The sequence below is a fragment of the Ranitomeya variabilis genome, chromosome 6, assembly GCF_051348905.1.
Source record: "Ranitomeya variabilis isolate aRanVar5 chromosome 6, aRanVar5.hap1, whole genome shotgun sequence".
NCBI classification, from domain to species: Eukaryota; Metazoa; Chordata; class Amphibia; order Anura; family Dendrobatidae; genus Ranitomeya; species Ranitomeya variabilis.
In genome coordinates, this window is record NC_135237.1 from 427,707,143 (window position 1) to 427,721,140 (window position 13,998).

Genomic DNA, 13,998 nt, shown 5'->3' on the forward strand with positions numbered 1-13,998 from the left:
TGGCCTTCCCTGTCACGAGATGTGCGAGGCTTTGTGCAGTCTTGTGACGTTTGTGCTCGGGCCAAGCCTTGTTGTTCTCGGGCTAGTGGATTGTTGTTACCCTTGCCTATCCCGAAGAGGCCTTGGACGCACATCTCGATGGATTTTATTTCGGATCTGCCTGTTTCTCATAAGATGTCTGTCATCTGGGTGGTGTGTGACCGTTTCTCTAAGATGGTCCATCTGGTTCCCTTGCCTAAGTTGCCTTCTTCTTCCGAGTTGGTTCCTCTGTTTTTTCAAAATGTTGTTCGTTTGCATGGTATTCCGGAGAATATCGTTTCTGACAGAGGGACCCAATTCGTGTCTAGATTTTGGCGGGCATTCTGTGCTAGGATGGGCATAGATTTGTCTTTTTCGTCTGCTTTCCATCCTCAGACTAATGGCCAGACCGAGCGGACTAATCAGACCTTGGAGACATATTTGAGGTGTTTTGTGTCTGCGGATCAGGATGATTGGGTTGCTTTTTTGCCTTTGGCGGAGTTCGCCCTCAATAATCGGGCCAGCTCTGCAACCTTGGTGTCCCCGTTTTTCTGTAATTCGGGGTTTCATCCTCGATTTTCCTCCGGTCAAGTGGAATCTTCGGATTGTCCTGGAGTGGATGCTGTGGTGGAGAGGTTGCATCAGATTTGGGGGCAGGTGGTGGACAATTTGAAGTTGTCCCAGGAGAAGACTCAGCTTTTTGCCAACCGCCGTCGTCGTGTTGGTCCTCGGCTTTGTGTTGGGGACTTGGTGTGGTTGTCTTCTCGTTTTGTCCCTATGAGGGTTTCTTCTCCTAAGTTTAAGCCTCGGTTCATCGGCCCGTACAAGATATTGGAGATTCTTAACCCTGTGTCCTTCCGTTTGGACCTCCCTGCATCCTTTTCGATTCATAATGTTTTTCATCGGTCATTGTTGCGCAGGTATGAGGTACCGGCTGTGCCTTCCGTTGAGCCTCCTGCTCCGGTGTTGGTTGAGGGTGAGTTGGAGTACGTTGTGGAAAAGATCTTGGACTCTCGTGTTTCCAGACGGAAACTCCAGTATCTGGTCAAATGGAAGGGATACGGTCAGGAGGATAATTCTTGGGTCACTGCCTCTGATGTTCATGCCTCCGATCTTGTCCGTGCCTTTCATAGGGCTCATCCTGATCGCCCTGGTGGTTCTGGTGAGGGTTCGGTGCCCCCTCCTTGAGGGGGGGGGGGTACTGTTGTGAAATTGGATTCTGGGCTCCCCCGGTGGCCACTTGTGGAATTGTACTTGTGTGCATCATCCCCTCTGTTCACCTGCTCCTATCAGGATGTGGGAGTCGCTATATAACCTTGCTCCTCTGTCAGTTTCATGCCGGTCAACAATGTAATCAGAAGCCTTTCTGTGCATGTTCCTGCTACTAGACAACTCCCAGCTAAGTTGGACTTTTGTCCTTGTGTGTTTTTGCATTTTGTTCCTGTTCACAGCTGCTGTTTCGTTACTGTGTCTGGAAAGCTCTTGTGAGCGGAAATTGCCACTCTGGTGTTATGAGTTAATGCTAGAGTCTTAAAGTAATTTCTGGATGGTGTTTTGATAGGGTTTTCTGCTGACCATGAAAGTGCCCTTTCTGTCTTCTTGCTATCTAGTAAGCGGACCTCGATTTTTGCTAAACCTATTTTCATACTACGTTTGTCATTTCATCTAAAATCACCGCCAATATATGTCTGGGCCTCTGTCTGCCTTTTGGGAAAATTTCTCTAGAGGTGAGCCAGGACTGTCTTTTCCTCTGCTAGGATTAGGTAGTTCTCCGGCTGGCGCTGGGCATCTAGGGATAAAAAAAACGTAGGCATGCTACCCGGCCACTTCTAGTTGTGCGGCAGGTTTAGTTCATGGTCAGTATAGTTTCCATCTTCCAAGAGCTAGTTCTCATATATGCTGGGCTATGTTCTCTCGCCATTGAGAATCATGACAGCAGAGTGACCTTCTCTGCGACACACATACCAGCCATTTATAATCCTGCCGGACTTTCTCTCATCACCATTATGCCTCCAAGCGCATCTTGAAGCGCACACACAGCGCCCCCTGGCTGTAACATTGGTCACTGCACCACATTTAGCTTTGTAATGTAGCAGGTGATTCCTTGATATTCTGGTGGCTCTTGTAATCTGGTTTTGAATTGTTCTTGGATGGTAGCCCTGATTCAAAAAGGTCTTTCTGAGGCGACCAAGGTGTTCATCTCTATACATGGGGTTGGAACATATACGATTATATCTGATGACTTGGCTGTATACAATAGAGTGTTTTGTGTTTTGGATGGAAACTGTCCCATTTAAGGTATGTTGGGCGGTCGATTGGCTTCTGATACAGGGATGTTTCTATTTCATTGTTCTGCAGCTTAATGATGATGTCCAAAAAGTTAATTTCAGTACAGGAGTAGTTGAGTGTTAAGTTGATGGTAGGATGAAATCGATTAAACTGCTCATGGAACGTCTTTAGCTGTGGCTCAGACTCCATCCAGATGATTAAAATATCATCAATGTAGCGGTAGTAGTCCAGAGGCCTGATGGGACATGAGGACAAAAAGTTGCTTTCAAGCTTGGCCATGAAAAGATTTGCATACTGTGGGGCCATTTTACTTCCCATTGCTGGGCCAGTCTCCTGTAGATAATTGTAATTGCGGGTGACGATTAATTTTATAAGTTTCACCACAGAATCAGCATCAGTCCCTGTGTTTTCCAGGAAGAATTTGCAGGCATGTACCGTAATCTATCCTGGTGTGAGATATTAGAGTACAAAGATTCCACATCCATGGTGGCCAGAATGGTTCCCTCTGGTAGAGGACCTATTGCTGATAGTTTATTCAATAGGTCAGTTGTGTCCTGTAAAGCTGGGTGTATCCTTTACCAGTGGTTTAAGAATCCCTCTACCCATCCAGATACCTGCTCAGTAAGGGTGCCCACACATGAAATAATTGGTCTTCCTGGATTGCCAGATTTGTGAATGTTGGGAAGCACATAGAATGTCCCTGTTCTTGGACTTTCTGGTATCAAGTCATCGGCTCTTATGGATTCGTTGGGCAGACAAGATACTAACTTGTTTAGTTCCTTGTAATAGTCCTGTGTAGGATCCGACTCCAGTTTTTTGTAGTAGTGTGTGTCCTTAAGTTGTCTGTTTGCTTCCTTCATATAGTCTGATGTGTTTATTATGACTATTGCACCACCCTTGTCAGTAGGTTTAATGATGATTTCTTTGTTGGTTTTCAGAGACTGTATGGCCTTTCTCTCTAGGGCACTGATGTTGGATGCTTGTCTCCTGTTAGTATCTATGATGGTGGATTTTATCAAATGTCTGAAGAAGTCTATATATTTATCCAAATGAGGGTTACATCCAGGTGGAGGTGTCCAGTCTGACCTTTTCTTGGTTGTTAGGATCCCTTTTCCTTCAGTCCGAGTGTTTTCTGAACCTTCTGTATCATTGAAATATTCCCTCAGGCGCAGTCTCCTGAAAAAATGTTCCATATCACTGCAGAGTTCAATTTTATCCAGGGCCTTAGTAGGACAAAATGAGAGTCCTCTAGAAAGCACGGCCAGCTTGACTTTGTTGGGTTTATAATCTGAGAGATTAATGACACAGTTAGATGCTTTTGTGTCTGGAATGGAGTGGTTGTCCAAGTTGTTAAGGCCCCGTCTCACTAAGCGATTTACCAACGATCACGACCAGCGATATGACCTGGCCGTGATCGTTGGTAAGTCGCTGTGTGGTCGCTGGGGAGCTGTCACACAGACAGCTCTCTCCAGCGACCAACGATCAGGGGAACGACTTCGGCATCGTTGAAACTGTCTTCAACGATGCCTAAGTCCCCCTGCAGCACCCGGGTAACCAGGGTAAACATCGGGTTACTAAGTGCAGGGCCGCGCTTAGTAACCCGATGTTTACCCTGGTTACCAGCGTAAATGTAAAAAAAACCAAACAGTACATACTCGCCTTTCGGTGTCCAGGTCCCTTGCCGTCTGCTTCCTGCTCTGACTGAGATCCGGCCGTACAGTGAGAGCAGAGCGCAGCGGTGACGTCACTGCTGTGCTCTCACTTCTCACTGTACGGCCGGCAGTCAGTGAGAGCAGGAAGCAGACGGCAAGGGACCTGACGGACATCAGAAGGCGAGTATGTACTGTTTGGTTTTTTTTACATTTACGCTGGTAACCAGGGTAAACATCGGGTTACTAAGCGCGGCCCTGCGCTTAGTAACCCGATGTTTACCCTGGTTACCAGTGAAGACATCGCTGGATCGGTGTCACACACACCGATTCAGCAATGTCAGCGGGGCCTCAACGACCAAAAAAAGGTCCAGGCCATTCCGACACGACCAGCGATCTCGCAGCAGGGGCCTGATCGCTGGTACGTGTCACACATAGCGAGATCGCTATGGAGGTCGCTGTTGCGTCACAAAACTTGTGACTCAGCAGCGATCTCGCTAGCGATCTCGCTATGTGAGACGGGGCCTTTAGGTTTTGGCTTTGTTTAGTATCTGTTTGTATAGAGTCCTGAATTGAGACGCAATCTGTGTAGTTTCTTTTCCTTGTTATGAATCAGAAAGCTCCGTAGTTTGTTGTAGTATTGTTATAACTTTTGCTCTGTGTCTTCTGTAAGTGTTTTCCTCAGAGTTTCAAATTGCCCTTGGACTTTACTCTTTATGCTGTAGCAGACATGCAAAAGGTGATTCCTTAATCTCTCAGAAGTCCTGTGACAGAGGTTTTGTGCATAATGGGTATTGTAGGTATGAAGGATTGGGTTTGTAATCCAGAGTCCTTTGGGAAATAGATTCTCCTTTTTGCATGTAGATAGGAAAAAATGTCGCTGTCCATTTGTGCACTACTCTATAGTAGTCACCTACAATCCAAATCTGGGGGTGCTAAGGGGAGCTGCACGGAAATTCCACCCTTTACTACAAAAGATGCCCGCTTACAATCCATTTTTCGAGACGCCCCACTACTGTGTTTTAGGCAGCCCCCAAATCTAAGAAGCATCATTGTCAGAAGCTCCTTGTCCTCTCCAGCAGCTTCAGGAACCTTTCCTTGCAACCAGAAAAAATGTAAGACCTGTCCATTTATAATGACCACGGACAAGATAAAGATCCCCAATTCACATCAGGACTACAAGATACCAGGTACTTTCAGCTGCGTCACTTCTAATGTGGTGTACTTAATTATTTGTACTAAATGTCCAACTGGGGGTCTGTATGTAGGGGAGACAGGGCAGAAACTGAGAACAAGGATGAACTCTCATCGCCATACAATAAGAGAAAAAAGAATGGATCTACCTGTGGCAATACATTTCTGTCTCCCCGATCATAACATTATGGACATGAAATTACTTGTATTAAAAGGTAACTTCAAATCTCAGAGAGACAGAAGAGTCTGGGAATATAAGCTGACGATGACCTTTGACAGTCTCACTGCAGGGATGAATGTGTCACATGGATTTATATCTTTTTACATCAACTAAGGAATTTGCTCCTCAGACCATGGGGGATCATCATAACACAGAACCAGACCCCAATCAGAGGACAATAAAACATTCACACTCCTTATCTACGAACTGTTCCAATATTTATGGACATAACTGTTTATCACTCACATAATGGTAATTCTGCTTCACGTCACCTGTCTTATCTATGGCATTTTTCTGTGCTGGGCATCAATATGTGAGTCTTCAGAATTTCTATTAGTCTATGCCTGATGAAGAGACTGGAGTAGTCTCGAAAGCTTGCAATTTGTTACCATCTTTTCAGTTAGCCATTAAAATGTATCAACCACTGAGGACTCAATTCTAAATATTGTTCCACCGTTCTTTCACCTGAGATATCTTTAATTCCACTGTGTACTACTCATTGTGTAGGTTACTTGTCACCTCTGCAGTCAAGGAGTGTGCGCCACTTGCAGTTACCTAGACAAGGAGGGGGCACCACTTGCAGTTACCTAGACAAGGAGTGTGTGCCAATTGCAGTTACCTAGACAAGGAGCGCACGCCGCTTGCAGTCTATGCTTTAGAGGCTGAAAGTGCCTCTTCGAAGCTGCCCAGATAGCTGGATCTGACCACCTTCAATACTCTGTGCTGTTCCAATTCTATAGCAGCAAAGCTGACTTTGTTAATAGCATGGGAGAGCGCTCAGTTCTGACCAGTAGTAGACTGCATCTGGGTGTGCGCTTTCAGTAGGCGTACATGGCAAAAATTATGCTCTACACACCATACACAAGAATCCTGTTTGCGGGGGAGTACTCGGTAGTAAGCCCTGATGGGACTACTGAACGTGGGACAAAGCGCTGTGTGAGGCACCCTAAGACTTGTTTTTACTGAATTAAAATAGAAAGGTTGAGGGGGTAATTTTTTACATTTGTTAATCATAATTGTACAGATTCTGTATGACAATCCAGGTATTAATGGGAACCTGACAGCTGATAGAAGCTGCCCGATCCACGGACAGCATGTGGAAGGCTGTCTTCATGATTCAAGCCATATGTGCTTAACTCTGAAACGCTGTAGAGTTTTAGAGAAAAACATAGTATCATAACTGCCAAAGACCAAGCTGCACGAGAAACTAGTCAGACAGGTGGGTCCCAGGAGGCTTCTCCCCACCTTCTGCCTCTCTGCCTTCTGTCTCTCCCTGTATGGATGCATAGGGAGAGGCCTGTTGCTCCAGGGCAGCGAATGGGGAGAAGCCGCAGGGGACCGGCCTGTCAAAATAGTCTTTCCTGCAGTTCGGTCTGTGGTTATCAAAATATGTTTTTCACCGAAACATCGCAGCATTATATGGCTGAAATCATATAGCCAGTGCCTGATACATATTGCCTGTGGATCGGGCAGCATATATCAGCTGTCAGGTTCTCTTTAAGCATTTTAAAAACTTCAAGAAGGGCGAAGAGTAGGGTAACTAACAAACCTTACTTTAGTTGGTAGAGGGGAGGTGATGCAGATGGGTAATCTGGAGGTAGTATCACCTACACACAAAAAAAATCACATTCAGGGGACATATAACGGAGGTTAACAATATTCCACCTCTGTACACAGAACCGATACACCCAATATGGTTTCTGCTGACAGATTCGGCCAAGGACGTAGGATAGCAACAAATCCTCATCTGACTACCTGTAAACAAAGTGTCCACTCAGGATGATCCAAAGAGTCAGAGATTTTGATACAAAATATTCTTGCAGCTTCGTCTATTACGCACCAGTCATCCCCATAGATGGATGAGAGGGCTTCAATTTCATCAATCTAAAAAAAAATAATAATAATATAGAATGAATAACATGAACGCAACCTTGTAAAATAGTGGATTCTTAAATCAAATTTGCAGATAGTACATACAGGGGGAAAGTGATCAGCAGAGTCATAAAATGCACAAGATGATCTTATTGTGCAAATTGTGTCAAAATGGTAGAGAATTTGGCAAATGGCATAATATATATGGTCAGAACACCTCACCTTAGACACATACCACCTGACAGCAGGCATCTATACACCCCAAACATTTGTGTGAAAAAAAACCCCATTGATTTGTGATTGATTTTTTAAAGTGTAATCGTTGATGTAATTTTTATTGTATAAATCAATAGTAAATGTTAAAATGAGCAACTTTGTAGTGGGAAAATCTGTTTCTTTCTCTGCCAAAACAGTCATTATCAAATTTCTCAATTCTCACTGACTACATATTTTTTCCGAGAATTGAAAATTTTGATAATGAAAGATCAATTTTGGCAGAGTAAGAAGCGTATTTCTCTCATAAGATATATTACAGAGTTGCTTATTTTCACATGTACTATTGATTTATGAAATAAAAAAGACGGTTACTCTTTAAGGCTGGGTTCACACTTACACAACCGCTATACGCTGAGCACCACGTCAGGCTTTCCGTCAGAATCCCTGAAAAACTGTATCCCGTGAGGACTCGAGTCCTGACAATCACAGTCCTGGTGGTATTCATCTTTTTCCGACATGGTTAACCGTGTTTTTGTGCAACTCAGAAAAAGACAAAGACTGCTAGAATGAATGCCATACTGCGTCCATAGTAACCTTGTCTGCTCCATTGTTGAAGTTGATAGCTTCATTGGGTCTCTGTCAGGGTTCAGTTTCTGGAAGATTCTGAAAGAAACCCTGACTTGGTGCTCGGCAGACACCACTGTATAAGTGTGAGCCTAGCCTTCAACACCTCCTTTTATTTTGCACTATTCAAAACTGTCAGGTCAGCCACGAAGACTATCAAAAGTGTACAAATAAGATACCATATATACTCGAGTATAAGCAGACCCGAGTATAAGCCGAGGCACCTAATTTTGCCATGAAATACTGGGTAAGCTTATTGACTTGAGTATAAGCTGAGTATGCACTGTCCCCTCATCCCCATCCTCTTATGCACGGTTCCCCCATCCCTGTCATTGTATGCATGGCTCCCCCGTCGCTGTCCTGGTATGCATGGCTCCTTATCCCCTAGCCTTGTATGTATGGATAATCATCCCCTATCCTTGGATGCATGATTCCTGTAAAAAAAAAATCCTACTTACCTGCCTGCGCGCCCTCGTGGGCACTACATCTCGCCCTCGTGGGCACTACATCTCGCCCTCGTGGGCACTACATCTCGTTCGTTCCGGCGCCAGCAGCTCTTCCGGCCAAGCGATCACGTGGCCCCGCTCATTAACCTTCATCTGGCTGAGTATGTACAGTACAATTGTAACTATTCCGTTTTAAAATTGCAATAACTTTTTTTCGAACAGCCGTAGAGGCTGAAATTTCGTGATATCTCTGCAGTTTTGGTCCAGAATATATTGGCCAAATTTCAATAAAATATCTCCACCCCCTTCCGAGATAAGGGGTCGAGATATTTTTGCATCCATAACAAGCTGCATAGGTACAAATGTACCCTCATATATTTTGAATGAAAATAATGCAAGGAAAAAAGAATAATTTTTTTTTAATGATAATGCTATTTTATTATTATAAACAAGTAAAAAAACTGTTCATTTACATTATAAAAGAAAATGTAAGAAACTTTTTTTATTGATTTTCTTCGCAAGTAATGCATGTTGTCTTTGCTACCAAGTGTTCATCGCAAATGGGTTTCACACAAACCACACAAGACTTTCTAGTCTTACGTTGTTTTCGCCTCAGGTCTCGGCAGACATAGCAACTACCAACAACAGGGGAGGGTCCACGACTACCATGAGGTATTTGAGGGCCAGCTGCTGCTTGCGATGCTACCAGAATGCATCGTCCAAGCACCATTTCTACTGCACCTCGAAGAAAATGGTTTCTCATCATCATTCGGTTTGTACTACGATCTTCAATTGCAGGCATACACAGCTGATTTGCAAGATCTTTCAGGAACTTTCTTCGTTGATCCTTTGTCCTGAAGCTTGGATTGTGTTCTCTGTAGATGATGTAAGATGCTAACCCAGTGACGTCAATCATATTGTAGAAAAATGCCAGAGGCCAACGTAATGTTCGTCGTTTCACAGTGTACTCTCCCAACATTTTATCCATAACATCAACTCCGCCTTTTGTTTTGTTGTAGTATTTTATTATCTCTGGCTTGGCTGCTAGTGTCTCTTCAACTTCTCCCGTCATGTGCATAGATGATAGAAGCACGACTGATTTGTTCTTCTTTGGTACATATGAACAGACTGTTGCATCATGATTGTAGGCAAAATTTGTCGAGTTTACAGGCTTTTCTTTGGCAGGCTGCATGTTGCTAGGTAGGAACCTTTTGTTTTTTTCTCACTGTACCAACTAGTGTCATGTTCCAGGACTTCAATACCTTAGCTAGTTCCATGGTTGTAAAGAAGTGACATTTCTTCCAGAGCCTTAATACGAGCTCACTAGGTCCAATACTGTTCGTTCACCAATGTTTACTTGTCGAGGACCATCAGTTGGTTTCCCAGTGTAGAGCTGACCCTGTAATGGGTAGGCGTTTGACGAGTTACAAGCCCAGAAAATCTTTATGCCATATTTAGCTGGTTTTGAAGGTATATACTGGGTAAATTTAGTATGGCCTCTAAATGGAAATAATTGCTCGTCGACGGTGATACAATTATATGGCTTGTAGGCTCTCTCCAGATTTCTGTTCAGCATTGTCCAGAAGTCCCGTATTGGTGCAGCTTTATCTGTTTGCACCCGTTCTGCACGTGTATTTTCGTTGTCAAATCTGATAAATCTGAGTATCATCTTGAAGCGGTCACGAGACATGGCTGCACGTATAAGAGGCAGAGGAGCAACATTTCACATTTCCTCCAGATTCTCTTTGTTGTCTCTGTGCACACCAGCAGCAATCAGTATGCCCAAAAATGCATGGAGTTCAGTTTCAGTAAATTGCTTGAATGTTTTTTGTAGTGGCCGTTCAGAAGAATCAGGAAAACGTTGTACCAGTTCGTTGTTGTAAGCATCACAAACTCTCTTGGCCTTTCGATTCGATTCTCGTAATATGATGTCACACATCTCGGGAGTCATGATTGACTTGAATAGCTCTTTTGCTGTATACAGGTTGCTGATTGCTGCAGGGCCACCTCTTTGTCGTAGGACATTACGAGATTTTGTTTGTGCATTTGGCAGTGGATCACTTCACCATTGAGTTTTATCCTTAGCAGTCCAAATGTCGCCTGCACTTTGAGGCACAGACTCATCCTCAACACTTTCCTCTGAGTCGTATTCTTTTTCCTTTTCTATGACCATTTCTTGTTCAATGTCTGAATCTTCTTCAGTAGCATCCACTTGTGGTACATAGTTTTCATCATCAGATGCAACACATGGTTCTTCCTCATGCTCAGAATCAGATTCTTCTAGCATTCGCATTATTTCGTCAGACGTAAATCTGTAAATATGAAAAAATGAAAAATAAATAATTTTCCGAAATATTACACAATACTACATTATTGGCTTTTCACAAAATGATACTAACCTGCCAACACGTTTTCTTGGATTATGGCGGAAACTAGATCCAGCATCACTATCACTCATGATGAATAGATGAATTTTGGCTTCGTAATTTAGTTCAGTAACACGTGGCAAGTAGAATGAAACTCGATTCTAAAGTGCAGATAAAAAAGTTAATTATTTCTAGTGATAATTATTTATAAATGTAATTTATATATTATGTAAACCGTATACGGTTTCAGAATTTTCATTCCATCTTCAACTGTTTTTTCGACCAATAGGAAAATTGTAACAGAGCCACCATCTTTATTTTGTGCTGAATATAAGTAAAACATTGTAAAACAATATGTAGATACTAATTGTTATCCATTTTTCGTATAAAAATCATACCTATAGTGATAAGTTTCATACAAAATATACGTAAGCCAAGTCCAGGCTCAAAGACAATTTCTGACTGTTCTGTCCCCACATAAGGGGAATGAAGGTATAACTGGCTGTTAGATGCTGTGAGACTTTCCTACCATCGTATCCAAGAAATTGAAGACTTCACAAGCCTAGAAATGTGTGTGCTCACAGCAATGAGATGAACAGCAAAATGGCTACTGAGAGGAGGGAGGCAGGAAGAGAAGTAGAAGCCACTCCCAGTTTGAATCAACTTAATTGACAGCAACATAAGTGGGCAGTAACAACACTGGCCAATAGATATCAGCATAACATTTGTAGCTGAATGAACTTTAGTTTCTGAAACCAAGTAAAGGAGAAAGTCTTCCCACAGTGGAGGTATATATGAAGGTACATTTGTACCTCTGCAGCCTGTAAACGTTGTAAAATTATGCAGCCTGACAAAGGTTAAGGTAATTAATATGCACTCCACGCCTATGGGAGAAAGGGAAGGATCACGGTTCAGCAAAAATGGCTGAAGTCATGTCGAGTTTGGAGAGCCCCTGATGTGCCTTAATAGTGGAAACCCCCAAGTGACCCTATCTTGGAAACTAGACCCCTCAAGAAGTTTATCTAGTTGTTTGGTGAGCTCTGTGTACCCCCAGGTGTTTCACAGAAGTTTATAATGTAAAGTTGTAAAAAAAAAAATCACATTTTCCCCACAAAAATGTTCTTTTAGCTGCATTTTATTTTATTTTCACAAGGGTAAGAGGAGGAAATAGACTCCAAAATTTGTTGTGCAATTTCTCCCGAGTACACCCATATGCGGGGGAAAACTACTGCTTGTGGGCATGACATGGCTCGGAAGGAAGGAGTGGCGTTTTGGAATGCAGACTTTGATGGTCTGCGGGGCTCCTGATGTGTTTAAACAGTGGAAACCCCATTTTGGAAAATAGACCCCTCAGGGAATTTATCTAGATGTGTGGTGAGCACCTTGAATCCCTAAGGCTAGGTTCACATTGCGTTAATGGGTGTCCGCTAGCGGACTCCGTTACATGGCGAAATTGTTGCAATTAACGCCATGTAACGGGTCCGTTAGCGCACCCATTGACAGCAATGTGCTAACGGGTCGCCAACGCATCCCTAGCGCATGTCATTTTCGGCACGCGCTAGTGATGTCCCGTTATTTTCGGACGGACCTCGAACGCTGCTTGCTGCGTCCGAGGTACGTTCCTCGCTAGTGCAGATCGGGCATCTGCGCTAGCGGGATCGGCAAAAGCGATCCCTAAAGTGAAATTGCGTTAGCGCAATCCGCTAGCGTATGCGCTAAACGGATTGCCCTAACGCAATGTGAACCTAGCCTTATTCCGGGGTCACACTAGAGAGGAATACGGACAAGGGAGAGGCGCAAAAACAACGCATTGCCCACGGACCAATATTTGTCTATGGGGCAGCTTCCATCAGGCCTATTTTATGGGCTAAGAAAATCGCAGCATGCTGTGTTTGTCAGCGTACTGAGCAAAAAATCCGCCAATGTAAGTCTATGGGGTTGAGAAAAATACGGATTACACACAGACCATGTGTGTGACTTGCGAGAAATACGCACCGGTGTTCTATAGAAAAGTCGGTAATTCAGTGTGGTGTACAGTAAAATGACACTGACAGGTTAGAATAGAATAGATAAAATAAATGTCTACACATAGAATAGGTAGCTATATACTGTATATGTCATTGACACACACACATATATATATATATTTAATACAGAGCTAGATAGCATAAAAGCCGGTAAATCTATTGCCGGCTTTTGCCATCTCCTTATCAAACCCGACAGGATATGAGACATGGTTTACATACAGTAAACCATTTCATATCCGTTAATATATCTTTACATGTCTCTCACTAATAATCTTAGTAGTGTGTGTGCGTGTAAAATTTGTGAGCTCTAGGTGTTAAAATAAAGGGTTAAATCACGGAAAAACTGGTGTGGGCTCCCGCGCAATTTTCTCTGCCAGAGTGGGAAAGCCAGTGACTGATATTAATAGCCTAGAGAGGGACCATGGTTATAGGACCCCCCCTGGCTAAAAACATCTGCCCCCAGCCACCCCAGAAAAGGCACATCTGTAAGATGCACCTATTCTGGCACTTACCCTCTCTGTTCCCACTCCCGAGTAGCGGTGGGATATGGGGTAATAAGGGGTTAATGTCACCTTGCTAATGTAAGGTGACATTAAGCCAGGTTAATAATGGAGAGATGTCAATAAGACACCTATCCATTATTAATCCAATATTAATAAAGGGTTAAAAAAACACACACACACATTATGAATAAAGTATTTTAATGAAATAAACACATGGGGTATTAATATCTTTATTGTACGCTCAATCCAACTGACGACCCTTGTCTTCTGGAAAAAAAAGGAAAATAAAAAAGCAACAACATCCCATACCTGTCCGCCGTAGTCATGTCCCACGATGTAAATCCATCGGAAGGGGTTAAATAAATTTGCTACCAGAAGCCTGCTAATGCTGCAGCGCCTGACTGTAAAAACTGGGGTGGAATGCAGCTTCGTTGACTTGCGGTGCTGCGCCCCCTGGTGGCTTAAACTCATATGAACTCTAGCGTGGGAATTTTTCTGAATATTTTCTCACGCTAGAGTTCATAAAAAAAAAATAGAGTCTTACATCTGACAAAGCAAAAGTCCAGCTCGTTTC

At 43.3% G+C, this 13,998-nt stretch overlaps 1 protein-coding gene across 2 annotated transcripts in view; it reads right to left on the minus strand.

The window, feature by feature from the left end:
* Positions 1–13,998, minus strand: part of IMPACT (impact RWD domain protein) — a 47,189-nt gene that overhangs the window by 28,278 nt on the left and 4,913 nt on the right. For both annotated transcript variants that reach the window (XM_077270369.1, XM_077270370.1), the window contains exons 2-3: positions 7,126–7,254; positions 6,925–6,977 (exon numbers count right to left, since the gene is read on the minus strand). In XM_077270369.1, the coding sequence (XP_077126484.1) occupies positions 6,925–6,977; positions 7,126–7,254 (182 nt within the window). The remainder of the gene's footprint in view (positions 1–6,924; positions 6,978–7,125; positions 7,255–13,998) is intronic.